Here is a 24,369-nt window from a genome sequence, read left to right as displayed (position 1 = left end):
GAGGAGGCACTTTTTAGGATCGTCTGGGCTCTTTGCCAAGGCGGTAGGGAAGGTTTTGAACCGTGACAGCAGTTTGGCGTTTTCACGGCTGAGGACAGTCGTTGAAAAGTTACCGCCCATTACGCTCTGCCGCACAGGAAAACTACCAAACAACAACCGGAGCAGTGCGTAAAATCCCATTTGTCCGCGCGGTTTGAGCCCCGACTCTTGAGAGTTTGAAGGATGTGTCGGAGATGGCCTGGACGTTTCTTTTCGAGAGTTAACAGTCTGCCTGCAGCAGGAGAGCTCGTAGCATGCAGCTCCTAGACACACGGTCGGGTTGATTTCTAGCCTGGACTTCCCTGCCTTTTGTTTTTCCTCTCCGGCGGGGCTCGGGGGAGGAGATGAGTGCTCGGGATGGGACTGTGCCTCGGTACCGATGTTACAGAGGAGCAGAAGAAGGCGAGGATACACAGTGCCAAGATAGACAAAGACCTGTACGAGTACGCCAAGCGGGAGATGAATGTGGTTAAAATACTCCTACTAGGTGAGACTGACTCCTGAACATCCTTAAACTCGCCCAATAGACGTGTCCCGAGCGTCCACATGGACCAGTAAATATAAGAAGAGCACCTGAAGCCCTCGCTGGATATTTTGACAGGATACAGTTTCAAAACGTTCAATCGAATTTCGGTTGTGACGTACACATAAATCCAGGGTTTAATGTAACCTGTGTAGATTCAGTGATCAACTTGATCGTAGATGCAAGTTTGATGTATCTCTACTTTACATTAAAATCCCCCTATTTACAACCTCCTCCAGGTGCAGCAGAGAGCGGTAAAAGCACTTTGGTCAAACAGATGAAGATCATTCACAGTCATGGATTCACCAAGCAAGAGCTCACCAGCTTCAAGGTTGGACACGCACACATACTTGAAACTGGTTCACCCTGCCGGATGCTTTTTATTTCATCAGATAACAGTTTATTGGCACACAGTGGGCTTTGTGTTATGATTCCAGAAGAAGAGAGCTGGATAACAGTCACATGTGTCTTATGTTTTCTGGGCTGAAGTGGTACAAAACTGATACGTTCCTTTGAGCTGCTCCAGATTTCATTTGTTTATCATCATAGTTCAGATTCAAGTAAGTAATTGACTCCAATACGGGGAGGCCAGGAGGTTGGTTTATGCTGCAGGCACATTACTGCTTCATATGAGTGGGATTAAAGTTAAAGATGTGGAGTCAGTGATGGAGATGAACAGGAGATGAGATGGAAAATCCGGCGATGTTCCTGTGGGGACATTTTCTCACGATGCATAAGGTCAGATCCAAGTTGGTGTGCAGTGGTTTGGCTCGCATCTGCTCGCACACACGCACGCACACACACACACACACACACATCAGCTTGTTTTTATTGAAGGCTTATCTTTTTCAAAGTCCCCCTTCTTTAACCTCTTAGTAAATGTGTTACTCTCCTCTTTTCCCCTCCATTTCCCCTTTTCTACTCTGTGTCTTTTCATCTTTGTCTTAATTGTTCTGTCATAATGAGTATGTGACGACAGAGAAGGCCTTTTCTCTACTTCGTCACACTCCAGATATCCCCTCTTTAATAACAGCTCTGTCACTGGAACGGACTGACGAGGCAAACTTCCCAGATGAAGATGGCGGAGGTCGAACTCTCCTAAATAATTCACACTGCTGTTAAGTTGTTAATCATCTTGTGTCCAAAAACTTTGTCAAACTTTATTAAAAACTTTTTTTGCAGTTGCTCATGGGCAGGAGTGTGCTCTCTCACACTCATATGACATATGTAGCTCCCCGTTGTTTGTATTGGCAGCTGGGATGTTTGAATGCATTCCTAGATATTAAAGACGCCTGCAGCTCCCTTCCTGCATCCTCTCTCCTTCTCCTGTCTCCTAACCGTCACCTAGTCTGCAGTTCCCTCCTCTAAACACCAGCATCATGCTTTCTTTCATGAGGAGATCCGTTTTTACTTTTTATGAGTTTAAAGAGGCCTGGATATCAAACCCCGACACTTTCTTGGTGCAGAATTAAATGTGTATCAAAAACTGTCTTAAAGTACCAAAACCCTGTATTGATTGTGTGGTCTCATTTATTTGATCAGGTTTTCCTAAATTTAAATGCAAATGTTGACTATTTCTTTCAGACTTTATTCAGACATTTTTATACGGTGGCTCGTCTTCAGTCGTCAATATTTGAGAACTGGCCTATTTTATTAAGTTGAATAAAAAGATTCTGTAGAAAAATGTTATTGCAAATGCACATTTTTTTAATATTGGTATCGAAACTCAGGTCTTAGGAGTCGTTACAATTTATCCTGATGGCGACCAGAGTTTAAGCAACAAATTCCATAACAATCTGAAGGTCATCCCTCTGGCGGCTGGAATGGCATTTTGTTATGATATTTAGTCCTAAAATTACACATTTTCATTGTTCAAAAAGCTGGTAAAAGGCACCAATTCTTCTTGTATCGCTTGAATATGGCTACATTAAAAATAATATAATAAAACAAATAATCTATATGCGTGATGGTTTCAGAACCTCCTTGTGTTGCATTTACACAACAATGTGTGACATGTTCAAGCATGCACACACGCATGAACGCGTGTTAAATGCAGTAATCACATCTCTTTGTTGTCCATGCTGTCAGTTGCGTTGGCCTTTGTTCTCAGGTGACGCCCTTGTTTTGGAAATATGACACTAACTCTCAAACCTTCCCTTTCCTGACCATCCCAACCTCCCACAGTCCACACACACACACACACACACACACACACGTGGGCTCATTGTTCTTTATCAAGCCGTGTACTTATTGTTCAACATTGTATTTGTATTCCTACCCCTGACGCCCTACCTGCTATCTTGAACTAGCGTCTTTGTGTCCAGCAGTGCAGCAGTGAACATCTGGACTGGAGCTGGACAGGTAATCCCTGCTCCACGCTATCTGTTCTATCATATTTACCCTAAAGGCACAGTGAGAAAACCCCCATCTCTTTATTTCGGTAGCTGTTTTTTTTTGTGGCCCTGCTGCCAGCCAGGTTGTGTAGAGAAAGGTAGGAAGCTGAAACTGGCTCCTCTTTGTCTCATCCCTGATTTATTTTCAGCCCGAGGCCGTGGTGTTGCTTTTACTCTGGATAGGCCTAAATTTCCTTTCATTCTCTTCCAATGCACACAACCCTGTGTCAACAAAAGCGTGCGTGCGTGCGTGCGTGCGTGTTGCAATGCATCACATTTTTGAACTGAATTTGTCTTTTTCAGCCAGGGTTCTCTTTGTTGATTCAGGTGTTTGTTTCAAGGTCAAGTTACTTGAAAAATGCAAAGAATCAGGGATCTTTTTTCTCACCTCGACCGGCTGTGAGATTGTGGTTTGTGGAAGCGATAGAGCTTAAAAACTACAAACACACACTCACGGTCTGAGTTATACATTGTTAGCAGAACAGTTGTTGGTTAATAATTAAATATCAGACGACCGTCAGTTGAGCTGCAGTCTTTGTTGTTGTGCTTTCGTTGTAAATTGTTTCAACACAAGACAACTGCTAATGGCTGTTAATTGTCTGGGTTCGGGGAGCCGATCCAAACAGCAACTTTGAACAATAGTTCACTGTATCTGCATGGATTTAGAGATTATGCTGCTGTAACGGGAGTTGTGATATCTCCACTATGAAACATAAAGTTCTCACAATGCTTTAAGCTGTGGTGGTGATGCTGGTCGGAGTATTGATAGCCAGCAGGAAACAAAGGTTGGAAAGGTGTGAGAGATTTTTGTCTGTTGTACTTCCTTTCACACGCACACACACACGCACACTCTCTCTCTCTCTCTGTCTCTCTCTCTCTGTCTCTCTCTCTCTCTCTCTCTCTCTCTCTCTCTCTCTCTCTCTCTCTCTCTCTCTCTCTCTCTCTCTCTCACACACACACGTTCGCACAGTGTCTTTTTACTCTTTACTACTTTACTCTTCCAGAGAGGTGTTGAAGGTGATGATGGTTTCAGATTACCAGCCAATTGTGTGTGTGTGTGTGTCTGTGCGTGCATCGGTCAGTGGAAAGAATGGCCCAGTGTTTGTGTATCATGGGTAATGTAGCCATCCGGCAGAAAGTGTGTTTAGTTGCAACAGCCAGCAGCAGCTGATTGGTCAGTTTACGTCCCGTACGGTTAGTCACACAAAGTGTCTGATGTTGATGTTTCCCCTCCTCCCTCTTTGCCTTCCACCTCCGCTGTCAACACAAAACCAAAGTAAGTCCTGAGTCAGAGGGGGTGGAGGAACTTGGGAACAATTGATAAGGAGGACAAAGGTTGAAGGAGGGAAGGAAAGAAGAAGAATGAACAAACTAAAGGGAGGGACGAGAGATACAGACAGTCATTTAATCCCTTGTACTTAAAATCCAAGGAGTGGCAGTGACAGCGCAGATGACTCTTTACTGTGAACTGCCTCAAGAATGGATACTTAAAAAAGAAGGCTTTTTGAGGCATCCAACATCAACAGTGTTTGGTTTCCCCTCATCGAGCTCGCATCGAAACCAGTTGAGGTTGGAGAGGCGCTGGTGACCGAGGGTAACACTTTATCTCAAGATGCAAGGACAACATCCGCATGAGCAGTGGCGACATGTGTGAATTAAGAAATTCATCTTCAAATGTTCATGACAATCCAAGATAAATCCACAATGAAATTACACATTGAGCAGAAGTCCCCTACGAGCCTCGAATGCCCTCTTGAATTCATGCATTTGTGTCATAAGGCCCAATTGAATGTGTTCAGTGTAATTGCATTATTCCTTCAAGCGTCACACAGCTGAATTACACATATTAGGGCCGGTCGACTTTACTTGTTATCATTCTCATGGGACCATAGAATTGTAAGACATTGCATGCTTTTAATAGCTTGAGCAGCGGTCAAATCAGCAAAAATACTTCAAAACATGAGACAGAGTTTCACTAAGGAACACGTTTTAAAAGAACTAACTTCAGAGACGCCTTTATTTTGTGTCGGCGATACTTCTTCGTCACACGAGCAGTGGCAGCAGGAACGGTGTTGGTGATGCCCTGACTTTTCATCAGACGCCATCATTATGTCAAACCCCAGCTCGTTGGGCTTGTCGCTTTGTCGCTGCGAGCTAAACACTTAACAAAGTCTTGATTGTTTGCTGTCCTCGCTCCTCGATGGTGTAATGAGCTCCCCATTGACATCAGGACAGCAGGAAGTGTCTACATCTTCTGTCGCAAACGAAAAACACACTTTTCCGACTACACCGAGCACACATAGCACTTTGTAGTTTGACTTTATTGAAGAAATTGTACTTTCCGGATTCTCGTTGTTCTGAGTTTGTACTCACGGTTGAATGCACTTCTTGTAAATCGCTTTGGATAAAAGCGTCAGCTAAATGAAATGTAATGTAAACAATATTATTGTCCATTTCTTTGGTTCATGACATTCCCATCAGCCTCGGCTGTACTTTATGTTTTTCACGACTTAGGAAATGTCAGTATGCTAACTAAGAAGGTGAGGATGGTGCACGTAACACCTGCCTACCATCCGCATCTTAGCATTGCCTTTGTGAGCATGTTAGAATGAACTGTTGCACCCAAGTACAGCTTTTCAGAGCTTCAACCATGACTATAGACTCTTCGTCCTGTTCGTCGTATCTTACGACTGCACTCTTCATGCTACAAAGTGACACTGAGTCTTGTTCGCTAAGCGACCTGTAACTAACGACCAGTGCAGAGACCACTTCATGAACACCTTCGTAGCTGCCATCACCCCTTCATCACCAACTGCCTGGTTTCTAGTGATGTTTATGCTCGTACAACATCTGCACCGTAAAACATACATCATTTATTGTATGGAAGACTATAAGAATTTGCTATTATTATAAACTTAATTTGGTGTGATATGAAATTGCATATCTGAGCAGATGACAGTGATAATGAGGCAGAGGGAGACAAACGCACAAAGCCGCTTATCTCCGACACAAATCAATGCAGCGCTATCAGCCGAGGTTCCCCCCGAAATGTCCCTGACGCCGTGGTGTCAGCAGCCCTCAGCCCGGCTTTCCTCGTAAGATGAAGCCCGTCACCCCCCTGCATTATCTCACCTCGCACATTTCACTTGGAGAGCAACGCATCTCCTGTGGACACTGAAACACAGAGAGAGAGAGGAGCGACCAGACTGTGATAGAATCGGGATGGAATGTGAAGCTTATCCTGAGCTGGCAGGAGAGTGACAGAGAGGGAACACACACACACACACACACATACACACACACACACACGGAAGCACACACACACACACACACACATACACACACACACGGAAGCACACACACACACACATCCCGACTCTCTGCAGGAGTCACTCTGCATAGTCACTAAAGACTCAAGGTTTCCAAGCACTAAAACAGAGTTACGTGTTTAATTTATGTGAATTACACTTTTTACTGTTCCATGGGGTGTTTTGGATGGAAACACACAAACACAAACACACACACACACAGTAAAAGTATTTTCCAAAAATGTGGAGCTATTGATGTATAAAAAGTGAGGTACTCTTTGAATCGTTGTCCTTGTCAGTGATGTTAGTTTTATTTTTTTAAAGCCTGCAGTGCTGGATAACTTGCTGACCTCCATGAAGTTCGTCCTCCATGGCATGGGCGTCCTCCGGATCAACCTGGCTAACATCAGGAACAAGGTAGTGTCAAACTGTCACTCTTCATTTTTGGCATTTTGTCCCTTTTTGGATTTTTTATTTTTTTTTCATTTCTTTCAAACCTTTTCTCCAAATCATTCTCTTCTCTATCTCTTTCTCTTTTTTATCCTGCTCCTCTTCTCTTCTTCAGTGCACCAGATCTCCACTAGAGAGCAGCATCTCAACACTGCAACAGCTGCTGGCTCTGGCACCACACACACACACACACACACACACACACACACACACACACACACACACAAACAGACACACAGCTACTCCACGCGCAGCAACAGTTTGGTTGCAGAGCGCTAGACCGAGTGGGTGGTTGGATTGTGAGGTTCAATTTGATTTGAACTTCATGGTCAAAGTTATCAGAAGTCATCCACTATCCACCCACTCAGCACATCTTGCTGGGAGATGATGACCAAATTATTTCCTCCATTAAATGTCACCAAGGAGTGTATATGTTTGTGTTTTCACATGTGTTTGTGTGTATATCCATAAATGTGTCCGTCTGTAATGATTACCAAGTCTTAAGAGCCGAGACAGACTCCTGAACTTTTCTGTCGTCAAGCCTCACATCCTCTTTTCCATCTGCCCTCTTCCTGACCAGCCGTGCATCCATCCATTCATCCATATATCTGTCTCCGTCTCTTCTTGCAGGTCCACGCCCATTCTGTCCTGTCGTGTGGGCGCTGTTTTGACGAAGAACGAGTGCTGTTTCCTTTCCTCAGCCACGCTCTGTCCTGTCTGTTGGCCGACCAGGGGGTGAGGGCGGCGGCGGCCCGAGGATACGAGTACGAGCTCAATGACTCGGCGCTGTAGTGAGTACCCTGCACACACACTCACACTGTGCAGAGGAGACGCAGGGGTCTAATGAGCTGGACTTAGCAGCCGATGCTCGGCCGTGTGCTCGCTGTCACTTGGAATTAGAGTCTGGGGAGTGGAGAGGAAAGAGGGAGACAAACCCAAGTAATGTGAAATTACATGTATCTCCATAAGGTATTATCTATATCCATGTGACATCTTTAAAATGCATGCATGAGTTTGTTTTGAAATGGTCTCGGATGCAAAGCAATGCGATGCAAAAAACACTCAAACGCAGAAGTATTACAGTGAATGTTTAAAAATGTGCATATTTAAGATAAAAGACAGACATGTACAGGGCCAGTGATGAAAGTAAAGAAGTGAGGAGGGAGAAGAAAATAAGAAATGAGTGTAGAAGGGATGCCGCGTGTAAGGCGACCCACCAGGAGGCTGTCTGTTCTCATTCTCCACGCCAGCAAGAGGCCTCGGCTCTGGGGTTATCTGCACCGACAGCCTCCCTTGTTCCCACTGAGAACCACCCAACATCACCCTCCGCTTTCCTCAGGCACACACACACATGTTCATACTTCTATACTTGTGAGGACACTTATTGGCATAATACATTTTCCAGATCTTTACGTTCATTTGAAATTATTCCAGATAAGTGCAACTTTAATATTATAATATATTAATATATTATTTGATCTAGTGATGCAATAATTATTGTTGGTAATAAATACAAAGACAATTGAACAAACACACACGTTTTCAAATTTTCAAGTTAAATTTTCTCAGCGTAGTTGTAAGTCGTTGTTTTTCTGTGAAATTAAGAGATTATTACAGGCGTTTCAGATGTATCTGTCTATTGCTGCTCAATGCTCCTCTGTGCTCACCAGCTAGTCTGCAACGGTGTTTCTGTGACGTTTGCTGCTGAGCAGGTAGTGTCCAGTGGGTTTGTTTAGCTTTGTTCAAACACTGAAGAATTGAGGATTGGTCAAAATGTAGTCACATGAAAAATGACCCCTTCTCTGAAACTCCGAATGGTCCTCACAAAGACAGAAGTACAAAACAGAAACTTGCGCCGTGCGCGTGTTTTCCAAGCAGCAGGATGTGTGTCCCTGTTCAAGAAACTGATGCAGGATGACTCGTTGAGAATGTCACAGTCAGTTTAGGTAGGGGGAGACGTCACAGCCTGTGTGTCTTTGTATGTCTGTCTGTGTGTGCATGCGAACAGATCACATCTCACTGAGCACACACACACACACACACACACACATAATACAGTTGATTACACTATAGCTGCCTTTAATAGCTAATCTGTGTGTGAAAGCTTAGCCTCAGTGTGTTATTATGGTAAACCACAGTGTGAATATTCATGGTGATGAGCCGCTGCGCCCCCTGGGCCTGCAGCGTTATCACTGCACGCTCTACCCGCCACCTGGCAGCTGATGGCTATGACACGCACACACACACACACACACACACACACAATGTACGAGACACCCGCAACTGATACCTGATTCCCTTTTGATCTCAAGTTTGTCTGCAGGTTATTAAGTTTACATTCCTTTCCCTCTTTCTTTCCCCCCGTTTCTCTTCTGTTTTTCCCCTTTCACTCTCTGCCTCCTCCTCCTCTTCCTCGTTTGGCAGTTTCTTTGAGAACCTGGCCCGCATCACGTCTCCAGAGTACGTGCCCACAGAGACAGACGTTCTGCGAGTACGACTAAGGACAACAGGCGTGATAGAGACCCAGTTCAAAGTCGACCGTCTCATTTTCAGGTAGACGCCTCTCACTCTTGTGACTTCTCCAGAAGCGCCTGTCGCACCGACGTACTTCACTTCTTCGGCTGTGACACGCTTATCTCTGTCCACAGCCGTGTGATAGGCCCAAGATGCGAGATGGAGATGGAGGGGCTTCATTCAATACGTCGATATGACCTATCGTTTTGGCTTTACATCTACTGACCACACACACACACACACATTCAAGGGTATGAGTGGCTAGGTCTTATCAGTGAAGAAGCAGAGGGCAGGTATCTGAGGCTGATGTCAGATGACAATATTCGTCTCTGATCAACGAGCCGGAGTTTCATAATACCGACGCTTTTATCGTCATCCAATGGCTGAACTCATTTCCTGAAGCTGCCGATGGTTATGACAGGGCGAAGGATATTAATGAGCTTCATTTCTCTGATGATGGTTCGTTAAGCATCAGTCCTACAGCAAAGAAGAAGCCCACACTAAAACACTAATGCTACATGCTGATGAGGCTGCTGAGGTTGCCATTAGTATCACAACTTATAGGACTACATTTTAAAGGTAGATGGGTTCATGTGCTTGCTTCTGATGTCTGTAAAGTTGTAGGGAAGTCAAAACATTTAAATACATTGAAATGTCAATAAAGAAATAACAGCTAAATACAGTTACAGTGTAAACTGGGTTAACTTGAAGTGAAAGTGCTGAAAGGAGTTGAAATGTCAGCCGAGAATGAATTGAGCTGCAAGCGTCAGTTGAAGTGTTGGCTGTAGTGAGCGTTGAAAGATTTTGAGTACATTTGAGTAAATTGTGCAGGAACAATGGAAGTTGTGAGAGTTAGAAGAGCTGAGAAGGTTTTATAGTTTAAAGGTGAAAGTCCTGACAAACTTTAAAATCAACAAAAAGACATCCACTATAAATCAAGTAATATCTGATGAGGAGATAAACAAGACAAAGCGTCTGCCGATGTATTCGCTGCAAACGTCGATACTTGACCGGTGTCTGTAGGGTGGTAAATTATATTTGCTGGTAGATCAACAGAAAAACTCTAATTTAATTAAATTCTTCAACATATTTCTGCATCATTAACATCAACTGCTCTGATGTTTACCCTGTTCATCATCTTTGTTTAGCGTGTAAGTGTACAGATATTAGCCAATTAGCATTAAACACAAACGACACTGCGGCTGATGTGAATGTCGTCAGTTCTTCGTGTGTTTGATCATAAAACAGACATCGGACAAGTTGACGTTAAACATTTGTGACCCGTGGAAGTGGAAATCAAGAAGTCTGCTTTTAGTGTGTTGGCTCGTAGCGGCAGCATGAAGGATTGTGGGTGATTTTCCGGAGTTTGGTTTTATAGGAAGACTAATGATCCGTGGATGGAGGGTTAACAAGGATACATTCAGCAACACACTTCGTCTTGTGTGTGTGTCACTCGAAGAAAATGTGATTACTTTCCTCTTCTTTCTTAGTAATGTCTACCTGAGGAGCATCTCTTCTCTTCTTCAATAACAACCTGTCCATCATCCATGCTCGACTTTACATCTTATTGGGAATTAAAATAATAAAACACATTACCCGAGCGTTTCATAAGATCTCTGTATAGCAAATAAACATCGTGGAGCGAGTCAGTTTGTCAGCAGAGGACTTCAGTGGGGTATTTGTGTCAAATCTAAATGCTTCTTCTACAACTCTGGATGCCTCTGACTTAAGAGGGTTCTTGCATTTAATGGCAAACACAAATTTGACTTGATTTGACAGTATTTCATATCAGGAAAAGTTTCACCAGCAAACAAATGCTTTGATGATAAGCGTATCTGTTCGCCGGCACAGCTTTTTCCTTGAAGTCTTCCCGTTTGCGTCACTGTCGAGTCACCTTAGAAACTTCTTGTTTTTGCTTTTTAATCATTTGTGTGTGTGTGTGTGTGTTTTGTTTCACTGTGAAACATTGTGATGGTGACGTCACCACAAGGTGACGGTGTCAGACCTGAAAGGAGGGAGCAGAGTCCCAGGTGGTGCTGCAGGACGGAGCGCAGCCTCCCGCCCGCACACACCCTCTCCATTATCTGTCTGAATTCTTCAGGAGATAAATAATTGAGTTAAGTTAATTGACACACAGCGCCATGAGATAGTGTGTGTGTGTGTGTGTGTGTGTGTGTGTGTGTGTGTATGTGTGTGTGTGTATGTGGGAGAGGGAGATGGGGGTGCCTGTGACTTGGAGAGATCAAGCCCTCCTTGGGGTTGATGAAAAGCTTTGCATAAGTCAATGTAATTATTTAAAACTTAGGAACAAAAGGGATATGAAAGGGATTTGGAGAGGTAGATGGTTTGTGTTTCTCAGAAAGAGCGAGCTTGAGTTTTTCCATTCAGACATGTAACATGTTGTATTTTTACTAACGAATGAGTTAACAAATGATTTCCTTCATTAATTTTGAGTTTCTGTTAGTGTCACTTATTACACACGCTTCTTATATTGTTTTATTTTATTGTTTTTTCTTGATCTTTTGTTGTAATCTTTTATCAATCTCTAGCACAATAATTTCCTTTGGGATTAATAAAGTTCTATATTACCTTACATAGGGGTTATCTAAGGTAGACTAGTTAACGGATTGTGTGCTATAGATACAATATTTAAAGGAGGGATGTGAGGTATTGTGGAAGCTTCATCAGTAGAGAGAATTATAAATGAATAACACGAGATGGCTTTATCTTCTTGACTGTTTAGAGGTCCATCCAACCGTTTGATACAGAGATCAATGGTGAGTCCAACATGTGTCATTTGTGATTCAGTGCACGAGGATTAACAGGGTGTCAATGTGGCATCATGATAAGACAGAAGATCTTCAGAGTCAAATACAGACATCAAGGTCCAATGCACAATATTACAAACATCCTTCATTCTGAACAAGAAGCCTCGTTTTATTTTTTACTTATATTAAAATATTGAATATGACTATGAATAAGCCAAATTCCTGTTTGTATAATTCTGCAATATTTGTAAAGTATCTGTTCTTCAACTTTTACTTTTCAACATTTGAACAATATCAGAGTTTATTCATCAAAGATTTTGGAAAGCAGTCCAGTCTCCTTTTGTAGATATTGAGGCTGCGCGATGTGAAACTGCCTCTTCCACTTCAACGTCTGCCTCTCGTTGGGTCATACTCAGAACCAGCATCTGTGCCCTGCCTTTTTATTATTTAACAATCGTTTTATGTTGAATTTACTGTTCAAACAATTCTCAGTATTTCAGTATTGAATCCACAAATATTTAAGTCATGATTGAATGCAAAAAATGCAGGCGTTTGGCTTTGAATTATTGAGGTATTATGCATACCATGTAGCCCGAACATTCCCAGATTAAATCGGCCTTGGGACCTTTGTTGAAGCTTTTGTTGATGTGCATCAGGTCGACTGAATGTGAAATTTGTCTACAGGCAATTACACAATCCAACATCGATGGCGAGTAGAGTTTTCAATTAAAACAATATAGTGTCCTACATTTCAAAGAAGCTCCAATGAGTTTTGAATTGGTTTTATGAAGAAGCTAAGAGGAAGGAGACATTTCTTCTTTGCTGCGTCTCACATTAAACATTGGCACTGTGAGGCATCGAGAAGTAAACACAGAATTAATAGTAAAACATTAACGAAGAAATAAGCTTTTTCAGTGTTAAACACCAAACCTAAGTTTCTTCTGTGGAACTTAATGCTCTGAATAATGAATGTGACCAAATGTTCATGATTTGCATAATTCACATTAAATACCATCAACAGAGACGTAAAGATCCCACACAGTACGATAGTGTGACATCAGTGCTCTGCCTCAATTCTGCTCCCTCACCTGCGTTTGGAGCTCACTTATGAGAGTGGTACCAATCTTCTTATCAAATATGTGCATTTTGGAGCTATTCTTGTAGGGTCTTATTGTGGATCTAACGGGAGGTTGTCTGCTTATTCTTTAAGAGCTTAATCCTCTTTTTTACCCTTCTGTATATCCTCTTTTCATTATGTTGCTACATGTGCTTTGTGCATGTGTGTGTGTGTTCACCGCATGGGACAGTAAAGTAGACAAGCTGTAAAATATATGTACATGGGTCTGACTGACTTATCCGCTATTGGAAAACCTGCAATTTGCACGACGTGTTCTCGAGAATTGAGGCTCATGATAGTCACTACAAAAAAATAAATATTGTCAGTTTTGATGGTATGATTTTTTTTTAAAAGGAACCCTAATTCACCTGTGATTTACACCGTGTGTGTGTGTGTGTGTGTGTGTGTGTGTGTGTGTGTGTGTGTGTGTGTGTCTGCATAAATCTTATGCAGACACACACACACACAACATAACTTTTCATCCAGACGCAGCGTAGTTTGCATACAGACGTCCTGTTTGACCTTTACCCCCTCAGTGTAATGATGATCTGGGTCTTTTTCTGCATCATTAACATCAACTGCTCTGATAATTACCATTACAACGCTGCTGATGAGGATGAACATTATGGTGCCAGAAGGGCCGAGTGGAGAGAGTAGAGGAGAGGACAATATAAGACGCGGTGCGACAGAAAGAAACGTGTTGGAACGTGTTTGCTCTCTGCACAGTCGGCTTAATCAGTTTTCATCTGGAGATTTATATCAATAATAGATAGTATGTACACTGCAGACGGACTTCAGTCCTGATCTTTTGGTCAAAATGTGTTCCCAAACCAAAGTAATGCTAACTGAAATGTAAACACCCATTTAATAATAGTAGTTTTAAATGTAATATTGTTTGGTATTATGTATTATTACGTATTATTTTGGTAAGAGCCAATGTATACAAGCTGTATCATGATCTCTTAAATCTGAATTATGTTGTAATAAACTGTTATATTTAAGTTTGTTCTATTACTCATCAAAATGAAGGTTGACCTGAATCACTTCCATTTACTCCAGGCACATCTCAGCAACAAATTAGACAAAAAAGAAAAATGTAATGCAAGGTCCACCCACTAGCTTTTTCTGGACCTTTGCAGCACGTCTTTCCTGCAGTTTACACCAGCCTTTCGACCTGCCCGGAGACGCTGGTTAAAGGCAGAAGTACAAGGTGGACTTGGAGTAGTGACAAATGGAATGAAGTGTTGAACAAAGCTAAGCAAGTGACACTAAAACTTAGACTGAGCATGTTGGCACGCTGACCTTAAAAGCCTCACTGTGCGTAAGTCCATCGTCACAGAGCTGCTAGCAGAGCTGTGTGGCCCGGGTGCTAGTCTTGTTGTTTCACTGTGAAGTCTGAAGTCTTTAGTCCAAATCATGTGACACCAGCGGCGGGCCGTCAGGCCCTGCAAGGCCTTCCCTGCTGGACTAAATAGAATCACAATGTTATAGCTATTTCATAATTGGTTGTTGTTCACAAATACACTACATGTATTATAAGTATTTGTCCCCATTAGCTTATTTTCTCATTGCACAGCTCCGGTGTTGTCTGTTCCTCAGCTTCAGGCCTGCAGTGCTGCAGCTTGGCAGCTGGTTAAGCAGTTTTCTTGTCCAATCAGATTCCACGGAGGGTTCTTCATGTGTGATTCCTCACAGAGACAAGGCTCCTCAGCAGCAGCACCATGAATCTGCACACATCGGTAGAGTCGGTGGTGTTATGCACCTCGTCAAGTTGGTTGCGATCGGCCGTTCTTGAAGTAGCAGCTGTAGACTTTCCCTCTGGATGTTGTATAACACTTGGACCTGCTGTCTTCCCCGCCCCACTGCGCACCCTGCATGGTCGCCCAAGGTGCAATGGAAAGCAGGTCTACGCTAGCTCGCGAGCTAACTAGCGCTCGCTGTTAGCTCGCAAGGGTGGGCAGGGGGGAGTGCACGCCGCGCAGCGCCCAGCTGTGACACAGCTGAGGCACTGAAGGTGCAGGTAGAAAATCCACGGCCTGCCACCATGTGACACGCATCTTGTCAGTTTTTAAAACATGTTGCCCTGTTTTTCTCGTTTGAAGGCAGGTTGCTGGAAGCAGGAGTCAGCACTTGACTGAATATGATATGAGAGCTCATGTCGTGAGGGGATTGTGGTGTGTCTTGCGTGTGCGTGAGGTTGTGCACATGTGCTTGCACGTAGGTTTGTGTAATAGTGATGCATCGGCTTCAATGACATTCTCTGTCGCACATTATTTTCCACGGAAATGTTCCATTGGGATTCTTGCCTCATCTTTACTTTGCACCACCTGTGTGGTTTGTTTGCCTCTCTGCGCGTCTGTGTTTCCAAATGTTCATTTCCTCTCTCAATAAAGAGCTGCATTAACTCGATGGATGCTCAAATGGAATGTGGGAGATGGCACATCTGGTTTTGAAAATGGGTGAAGTGGGACAAACTAATCTGTGTCTGTCTCTTTCTGTGTTTCTGTGCTCTTGTGTTTTTCTCTCTCGTCCTTCTGGAGAACATTGACCTTTACACTTTTTTTTCTGCTGCCGTGTTGTGATTGTCTTGCTGAAAATTGAGAGAAGGAGGGAGCCCGGTCTTCAGAGGTGTGTGTGTGTGTGTGTGCGTGAGCGTCTGTGTGCTTGTGTGTGTGTGTGTGTGTCGCATATTTTAGGAATATCCGACCTTATCCAGAACCAATACAATCTGTCATTGATTAGAGCTACCCCTCAGTGCTACAGTCGACTGCACTATCAGTATGGAAGGTCATGAACACAGTGAAAGCACAGCTTTACACTTCTCTACTGGAAATTGAATCCTGATAAAGGACATGTCAGTCACAGTGAGATTTCATACCCCATACTTGCACACACGCACACATATGCTGGTATATAACGTAACGTACAGGGCTGCCTTATGAACGATAAATAACACATAATGAGACGTTCTCCTACTGATTAGTAAAATACCACACGGGACGTCTCTTACAATATTAATGATAATAGAGTGTGTGTGTGTGTGTGTGTGTGTGTGTTCAGTTCCTTGAAGGCCCCTGATTGGAGTGTGTCACCCCGCTAAATTAATTGCACCTGGGCCCAGAATCACAGTGTGGATCTCTCTTATCCTTCTGCACATGTCAAACAGCTTTCGTTGTTATTTATTTGTGTTTTTTTTTTTACTTGTCACAGCAAGAAAAGTACAGGTTTGTCATATCATTGAGCCAGCATGCACAGATCAAGCCCATTAACAGTGCACACCCAAATAGGATGCAGCCATCGTCATGGTTATTAATTACACCTGTGTTATTTGTGCATTTGGTAAATTTGAAAACTACAATTGTGCGACTGTAAACCTGACAGATGGTCGATAAGTGTCCATAATAAACTGCTATAAACTATGAAGTGTTTATTACGCAGTGGCCATAGTGTATGGGACACAGCCGAGAAGTGACGGCGATGAGATGCACTCACATCAACCCACAGTTTGACAATCAGACTGAAGTACGAGGTCCATTTGCTGTTGTCTAACTGTTTAACATTGTTGCTTATCCTCGAAGTGATATGACACAGATTGTCGCCTCACACAATATACAGTTTACACACTCTGTATGTACAAAGTTGAATGTTGCTGTGATGTTTGTGACATGATTGAACCTCGATGTATATATCTGATGTATCTTGGCAGTTAAGTCGATTGCTGTTAAAGCTGTCCAAATAATCTTTATATTAACAGTTGATTAAATTACGTTTTTTAGCTTGTTTTGGTTTTACGACCCACAACTTTACAGTTTGGTTTGCTCTCATAGTTTTCTCCCAGCAGCAACAGTCAGCAGCTGTTTTCAACACAAACACTCAGGCAGAAACATTGAGGAACTAGTGTGTTTACAAATTCAACATGTAGCAGCTAAAAAGATATGTTATTTCCAATCTTTTCATTTCTCTTTGAATTCCCCTTCTCCAGCGCAATTCCTCGTCATGACTTTTGTGTTCCCTCTGTGTACAGGATGTATGACGTTGGAGGCCAGAGAACTGAGCGAAGGAAGTGGATTGGTTGTTTCGAGGATGTCCGGGCGGTGCTGTTCGTGGTGGCGCTCAGCGGTTACGACATGACGCTGGTGGAAGACCCTTCTGTGGTACAAGCAGCACTCAATCCCTCCCTCGTGAATGTTAATGCTCTCCATGCACAGCAACTCGTGAGCACTTGTTAAGTCTCAACCAATCAGACGACCTCCTGTCCTCATAGACCAAGTTTTAGGAACGAGAAAGTGTCGGTCCCTTTGCAGCTGTCTGACGTTATTGTCTTCTCTGCAGAATCGTCTTCAGGAGAGCATGAAGCTCTTCTCCACCATCTGCAACAACGTTTTCTTTCGCAACACATCCATGGTGAGAAATACACTCACTTCCTCCACATCAGGATGAAGATGATGAAAAAAAAAGGAATCTAAGAGAAGTTTTCAGATTTAAAGGGTTACCTCCTGGAATCGTGCCACAGATAAAGGGTTTCCTGAGTCCCAATAAGTAACACTATATAAGATAATGTATTCATAGATGGATCAACGCTGAAGAGTTTGTTTGAATCAAAGTTTAAAACAAAGCTACTAATGTATTTGCTCTTGACTGGATTATGACCGGATCAACCCGATTTTTATTTGACTAAGACTAGACCGCACTAAGAGTCCACAGCTACAGCTAGCTAGCTCAGTTGGTGCATGTTGACGTTAGCTGTGAACTCAAAGCAACACTGTGCATAAGTACATCCGTCTTGGTGTTGTTGGCCCGTCGACTGTATCTTTATATACAGTCTATGGGTTCACAGGACGATTGTAGGGGGTTACAATATAATTGACAACACTATAGAAATATAATCCAAGATACTTTTTGATCCATTCATTTTACCTTTGATTCTACTCTGGAAAATATGTTTATAAGTGGAAACTTTAGTTGTAGTGGGTCTATCCACCACTCATCCTGACTGGCAAGTCGCGACAGCTATATTTAAAAATAACAAGACAAAAAGGCTCCCGCTGAAGAGGGTGGGAACCGCAATTCAGTTTGACAGTTTGTGGACAGAATACATGGAGGGGACGCGAGCAAACTCTTGTTGTGGCTCCCCATTTGTTCTGTGACACCATGAGACAAGAACAACGCTAATGCGTTTTATAAATGCTGTTTCCACACAGACATACACACACACACACACACACACACACACACAGACACACACACAGAAGGCACTGCCTCATCTCTTTGTCTCTGAGTCCTCCGTCACTCGTAATTAAACAGCAATTTGTAATTAGGGTGAGCTTTGGCGAGGCGACATTTTCCCCTCTCTGTGTTTTTCCGTTCTCCTTTCCGGTAAATGATCACATTAAAACAAGCGTGTAACGAGCTTGTTCAATTCATTCCACTTACCTCATCTAAAGGCCACTTAAAAGACAAGTCAGTGCATGTTGATGCGAGTGTCACTCGCTGTTGACTCGCATTTTCTGCAACTTTTCAAAAGAAGCCTGTCACCGTGATTACTCTTTTTTTTTAACACTTCTGTCGTGCCGTTGTAATAGAAAACTGTACTTAAGTCATCTCAAAGCGCTCAGTTTCCATTTTGATATCTTGAGATTGTGAGGATGAGGAGTTTACATTTGCCGTTTTTGTCAAAATCTCAAATCTTAACAAGGAGGTTGAGTGTTACACCAAAGTAATCTTTTTGATATAACCATAAAGATTTTTTTATTTATTTAAGGCTTCAATAGAGCTAAATGAACAGTTAAATGTGTGTGTGACAGGTTTATGTGCAGGGTTGTGTGTGGGCCTGAACGTTAACATTGCTAACAGGCTCATTAAACAAGAGTTTAATGATATCTTTTTTACGTGGGAAGGAAATCTGTAACGTCCACCTCAATTAACTCTTCACCGTGGCTGGTCAGTGATAATTACACACCCAGGTGTTGCTCCGTATCCTGTTCGAATCTGCTTATCTTTTCCCTGTTATTATATTTTTGCGATTAAAGGGCCTGAAAAGACAACACTTGGGCCTAGTAATTGGTTGACTGCAAAAGTACCTGTGAGATGCGGCGGCCGAGGAGCACGAGTTGAGTTTAGAGGCAGTGAAACAAAACCGTCGAGTCCCAGATTAATGAAGCGGTAGCTGTGAGTGACAGATTGCACAGTAGATAGAGCTCATTGATCCACTATCACCACAGCGTGCTGATTTCAACACCCCTACTGATTTTCACATTTTGGGTACATATCTGTAAAGCGACAATAGATGTGACTGTAAAAAAAGAAGTATTGGTTTCATTGTTCATTTCGGTATTTCAGCACTAAAGATGGGAGTCGTAAAACCAACATCTTCCTAATCTCAATATCTATCTTTCACACTGGAAACAAAGCCGTTGGTGTTCTCGCAGCTAATTTTGTGTGTGTGTGTCTGTGTGTGTTTTATTGCAGATTTTATTCATGAACAAGATAGACCTTTTTCAAGACAAGATTTTACACTCTGGGCGACATCTGCGTTTTTACCTGCCACAGTTTAAAGGTAGGACAAAGACAGACTGTTAATACCTGTTTTTTATTTTGTATTTTTTGTATGCACTCGGCTCAGCAGTTTGAGCCCCACGTCTCAGTGGGATCTACAGGGGCTGTGTCCTCTCTGCTCCCATGCAAATGTCAATATAAATGCTAAAACTCTTGGGATTGGGGTCAGCCCGCAGAGCCACCGTCCATTTCTCCCTGACCTCAGATCTGATGACCAGTCTAATACTGTGGCTCCTGACCTTTTTCATCTGCTGTTCCCTCACAGCCCCATCCCATGAGCGCATATACGTGCGCGTTCACCAACACGTGTTGTTAATGTGTTCATTTGAATTAATTTAATCTGAATGTTTTGCAATACCTCTACATTATATGAAAGCGTCTGTTTAACAAAAATCTTTGATGCAAGGTGATCCTAAAATTGTCGCTGTTGAGGTTTGTTTTTCTTTTTTGTTGTGCTTTTGTTCAGGTTTGCATTTCTAATATTACCACTATGGTGGAAGGTAACAAAGTTAATTTACTCAAGTAATGTGTGTTGTGGCTTCTTGTCAAGTTTCAGATGTCTGAGTTGTTAACAGTCTGCCAAAAAAAAGGATTTGTATCTCTAAACTTTTAACGTACGTTCTTTTAAAAACCTTCAAATTATCCAATATTTCCAATATTTAATTAAGAAAACAGTAGACTACAGACAAGGTACACCCCTCAGATTTATCCTGAGACTTTTTGGAGGGCCCGACCCCGAGGTAGGGAACCACTGGAATAAACAACGTAACTCTAAGAAGATAAAGTAGCTCCTCCTCAACTACAACAGCAACATGCTACTCACACGTTGTTGTGTCAGTGTTAAGGATCGTATAATTTCATATATGATCATATATATATATAGTCAATGGGACATTTTACTGCAGAACAAGTAGTTTTACTTTGATACTTTAAGTACATTTTACAGAAAAATACACATCTATACTCTTACTTACGTAAAGGATCAAAATATGTTTTCCATCACTGCTTAGAAAACTAGTTTTTCATGAGCTCTCAGTGGCATCGTTTGTTGTTCAGGTGCGACTGGTGATTGTTGGTGTGATCCCTGTCACCGCTAGTTTATTGGTTTTTGTCAACAGATTAACCTCACAAGAATGTTGTATCTTATGTGTGGTAGTTTATTTTCTTTTGAAACACAAACATGTGAATCATGGACTCTGCTTTGTAACATCCACACCTTTTCAGTCTTCTGTAGAAAGGAGCCAGATGTTTCACCCCTCCTCATCTCTCCTCCAGGTGCAGACTGCGATGTGGACTCGTCAGCCCGCTTCATCTCCGCCACCTTCGTCTCGCTCAACACTACTCCCAGCAAACTCATCTACCACCACTTCACCACGGCCACAGACACCTCCAACATCCAGGTCGTCTTCCAGGTGGTCATGGACATGATAATCAAAGAGAATCTGGAGGCCGTGTCGCTCCTGTAACTGCCAGCGGAGGTCCGACACATCACTGGACAGTCAGGGCTGGTTGTCTCTTTTGAAATGACATGAAGATCGTCAGCTCCAAGCGCATGGTTTTCTCTCTGCAGGAGCAGCATGGAAGCGCTGACGCTCTGTTGCATTTCATCCTCTGTGACGCTTGATTCTTGGGGTTGAGCCCTAAAACGATGACTTTTGAAACCTTGTGTTGAGAACTGGGCATTTGTTTTTTCTACTGTACTACAAAATCAGACTATTACTTGTTAAATACACATGCCATTTATTCTGTGTGTGTGTGTGTGTGTGTCTGCGCACGCGGGGACAAGACAGAGAGGGGGTGAGGATTTACTGTTTGTTCGTTACTTCCCCTGCAGGGTTCTCTCATGCATACCATCGTGTGTTTTCCCCTCATCCATCACTGTGTCTGTGTACATCCTGTGCGTTACACCCTCCTAATGAGGTGGTGATCACTTTAAAAGCCCCAGTTTGTGTTTACTCATGCTCTCACACTTGGTTCATTGTAATCTGTGCCTCCTTTTGCTGGTTTTTAATTTAAGAAGAGAAAGTGTTAAAAAAAAAAAAAAACCTCTTTGAAGCCTCCGACTTGTGTTTCATGTCGATGATTATTGTTTCATTATCTGACACACACATGAACTCTGGTTTGTCAACCAGGATGAAGCTTCCTACCTGTGATTTGTGTGGCATTAACTCCGCCGCAGTCAGACGGATTTGAAGGCTCCCCTGAGCGACTGACCGCTGTCACAGCAGCTCCTCTCTGGCTCCATGTAATAAACAAGATATGGTGATGACTGATAAATACTGAAGATGAAAGAAAAGAGAGAAACACCCCAAGTGCCTTATGATGAAGTGGTTTTGCCGTCGTGTAATTTAAATGCTTCATGTGTATGTAATTAACAAATATTTTTCTTCACTTTCACAATACTTGTTAGTGTCTCTTTCAGTCGTACAGGCCATGCGCTCACACTGATATATTGGTCTGTACTGTGTATTGTACTGAAACTGTAGGTCTGAAGAAGTTGATGAAGGTAGCAAATTAAATATTTAAAGACAAATTTAAGCCACACAAAATGTTACCAGTGTTTGTTCGTTTTAATAGATAAAATAAATAAAAGTACTTTACAGGAAATTTGCTCTGCAGTCAACTTTCTGGACATTTAATACATTTCAGCAATGGAGGCTTCATGTCGGTGGTTAAACAGTAATGATGGGAAGTCATTTGAAAAGAAGGTGGTTTTAACTAACATCTGTCAAACTTTTTTTTATTTCTTGTCTACATAACCAAAGTAAAACTGAACAATGTTTGAGTTTTTCTTTTTTTTTTAATAAGGACATTCAGAGTCTGCAGCGGTCCATCGTCGACAGTGATCAGGTTTTCTGGCTCTCACCCCCACACACTTATCATCCCTCCTTCCTTGATTTCTCGTGTCCAGAGAAGCGCTCCCGGAGCTCGGTAGGACCAGGACTTGTGTCCGGGACTCACGCAGACAGACAGTCCAGTGAATCCAGGGTGAGGAAGACGTCCGCCTTGCACTGGAAAGTGCCCGTCCCGTCCCGCAGCAGCTCGCAGCTCTTCAGGTTTGGAGAGATGTCCTTCACACAGATGGCCTGCAGGAGGAGAGAATACAAGTGTGAGAGAATTGTAAATTAACAACATATTTTCTGTATGGACTAAGTCTCCTCAAACCGACAGGCTATGCTTGTATTTAAAAATAATAATACTATTTCGCTGTGCATTAATGATAGTAGTTTATTCTGCCGTATCAAAAACATTTATGAGAACTAATGTAGTTATCTGCGCTTTGTCCTGCAGCGCTGTTTGCCATTTTACGCACAAGTTGTTCAACGTTAAGTGGAGTTAAGATGTTGATCTCAGCAGTTTGTGTCGTCGTCTTGATAAAAGATTCAAGAGTAACAAATGTGCTGTCTAATATCAGCTATACGGCGACTTTCAGTATTTATAAATGTGACTTGTGGTGCTGAAAGGAAAGCAATTTTTACTCGTCTCTTTATTTTATCATCAGGGTGAAAACACCCGATAAAACAGGAGTAAAGATTGTAGTATCTTAACTATACTTACCATGCTTTTTAGGATTGAGATCTGCCTGTTTATCTCTGGAGTCAGGTTGTTACCTGCCGTCTCCCCGCTTTCCATCAGCGTCTCATCGGATTCGGACCTCCGGACGTAAGGCGACCTCCTGATGCCGGACAGCAAACCGGAGGCACGACCCACGGAGTAGTAACTAGGCCCGGTTGACTGCTTGTACCAGGCTTCGACTGGATGGCAGGAGATGAGCAGAGACACTCCGACGCACACCACTGCAAACCTGACTGACCTCTCCATGTCTGGAACCGTCTTGGCACTTTTTACGCAAAGGAAAACGGTGCTTCTCTCCTCTGTTGTTGGTCACAGGCCGACTTTATGTTTCGCTGGGTGTTGGGAAAACTTTCTCCTGCTTATATAGGCTGAATGGGCGACGTTATCGTGAGTCAGGACGTTCGTCAAATCAGAATTGAGGTGGGCGGATGGTGATCCATCTTTATGCGGGAGAAGAAAGAAGACCAATCCGAATTGATCAGCTTTGAATGGTTGGAGCGGGGCGAGGGGGGGGGGGGATTTGGCGCGTGTGTGTGCGTGTGTGTGTGTGTGTGTGTGTGTGTGTGTGTGTGTGTGTGTGTGTGTGTGTGTGTGTGTGTGTGTGTGTGTGTGTGTGTGAGAGAGAGAGAGATCGAGTATGAGGGGGTTGGAGATGTACACAACTCATCACAATGACGTAAGTGGTCAAAACGGAAAGATGCTCACAGTCTGTAACTTAATGAGGAGGGACTTTGTATCACTTATCAGAAGAACTAATTATTACATTTAAAATTGTCCTGAATGTCTAAGAAATGCAGAAAAAAAGTTAGTTAATATAATTTCAGGATTTGGAATAAAGTCCTTTTGAAAATCACAAAAAGTGCATGAAAGCTGATAAATGCAGTCAGTTGAACCACATGCACACCAAAGTAATATCACTGAGCATGGCTTCAAAATATCATACCATAAGTGAAAATGGACAGATTCAAAGTATTAAAAAAGAGATCAACTGATTCAAAATGTATTCCTTCCCAACAGCTTTCACAGATGGATTGAGAAGCATCCTTACGTCAAAGGGAGGAATCCTCTGAGAAATCAATATGAACCCTTTTGATTTGCCGAGCTCACCGCCGATGCGTCATGAGCT

The 24,369-nt window shown here is 42.7% G+C and overlaps 2 protein-coding genes across 3 annotated transcripts; one reads left to right on the top strand and one right to left on the bottom strand.

The window, feature by feature from the left end:
• Positions 1-68: 68 nt before the first annotated feature.
• Positions 69-22,274, top strand: gnav1 (guanine nucleotide binding protein (G protein) alpha v1). Of its 2 annotated transcripts, none has more exons than XM_068592363.1 (9): positions 69-526; positions 802-893; positions 6,588-6,680; positions 7,344-7,504; positions 9,138-9,266; positions 17,137-17,266; positions 17,445-17,516; positions 19,581-19,668; positions 20,943-22,274. In XM_068592363.1, the coding sequence occupies exons 1-9, from the start codon at positions 397-399 to the stop codon at positions 21,131-21,133; spliced, it is 1,086 nt and encodes a 361-aa protein (XP_068448464.1). In that variant the 5' UTR covers positions 69-396; the 3' UTR covers positions 21,134-22,274. The 2 variants fall into 2 exon arrangements, with proteins under 2 accessions (XP_068448464.1, XP_068448463.1); XM_068592362.1 differs by having other exon boundaries at positions 17,137-17,326.
• Positions 22,227-23,589, bottom strand: npb (neuropeptide B). Its single transcript, XM_068592365.1, has 2 exons — positions 23,226-23,589; positions 22,227-22,753 (listed from the first exon to the last, which is right to left on the bottom strand). The coding sequence occupies exons 1-2, from the start codon at positions 23,487-23,489 to the stop codon at positions 22,625-22,627; spliced, it is 393 nt and encodes a 130-aa protein (XP_068448466.1). The 5' UTR covers positions 23,490-23,589; the 3' UTR covers positions 22,227-22,624.
• Between the last annotated feature and the right edge of the window lie 780 nt (positions 23,590-24,369).

The sequence above is a fragment of the Clinocottus analis genome, unplaced genomic scaffold (genome assembly GCF_023055335.1).
Source record: "Clinocottus analis isolate CAN_PGR_092001 unplaced genomic scaffold, fCliAna1.0.p SCAF_27, whole genome shotgun sequence".
NCBI lineage: Eukaryota > Metazoa > Chordata > Actinopteri > Perciformes > Cottidae > Clinocottus > Clinocottus analis.
Note: the sequence above shows the minus strand (reverse complement) of the source record. Positions and strands in the feature narration are given on the sequence as shown.

What these genes read in the sequence shown, in the direction of transcription:
- npb (XM_068592365.1), bottom strand. Translation starts at nt 23,489, where the DNA reads ATGGAGAGGTCAGTCAGGTTTGCAGTGGTGTGCGTCGGAGTGTCTCTG. An exon ending in TCTCAATCCTAAAAAGCATG is followed by an intron (nt 22,754 to 23,225) that starts GTAAGTATAGTT and finishes CTCCTCCTGCAG; the next exon opens with GCCATCTGTGTGAAGGACAT.
- gnav1 (XM_068592362.1), top strand. Translation starts at nt 397, where the DNA reads ATGGGACTGTGCCTCGGTACCGATGTTACAGAGGAGCAGAAGAAGGCG. An exon ending in CTCAATGACTCGGCGCTGTA is followed by an intron (nt 7,505 to 9,137) that starts GTGAGTACCCTG and finishes CTCGTTTGGCAG; the next exon opens with TTTCTTTGAGAACCTGGCCC. An exon ending in GTCGACCGTCTCATTTTCAG is followed by an intron (nt 9,267 to 17,136) that starts GTAGACGCCTCT and finishes CTCTGTGTACAG; the next exon opens with GATGTATGACGTTGGAGGCC.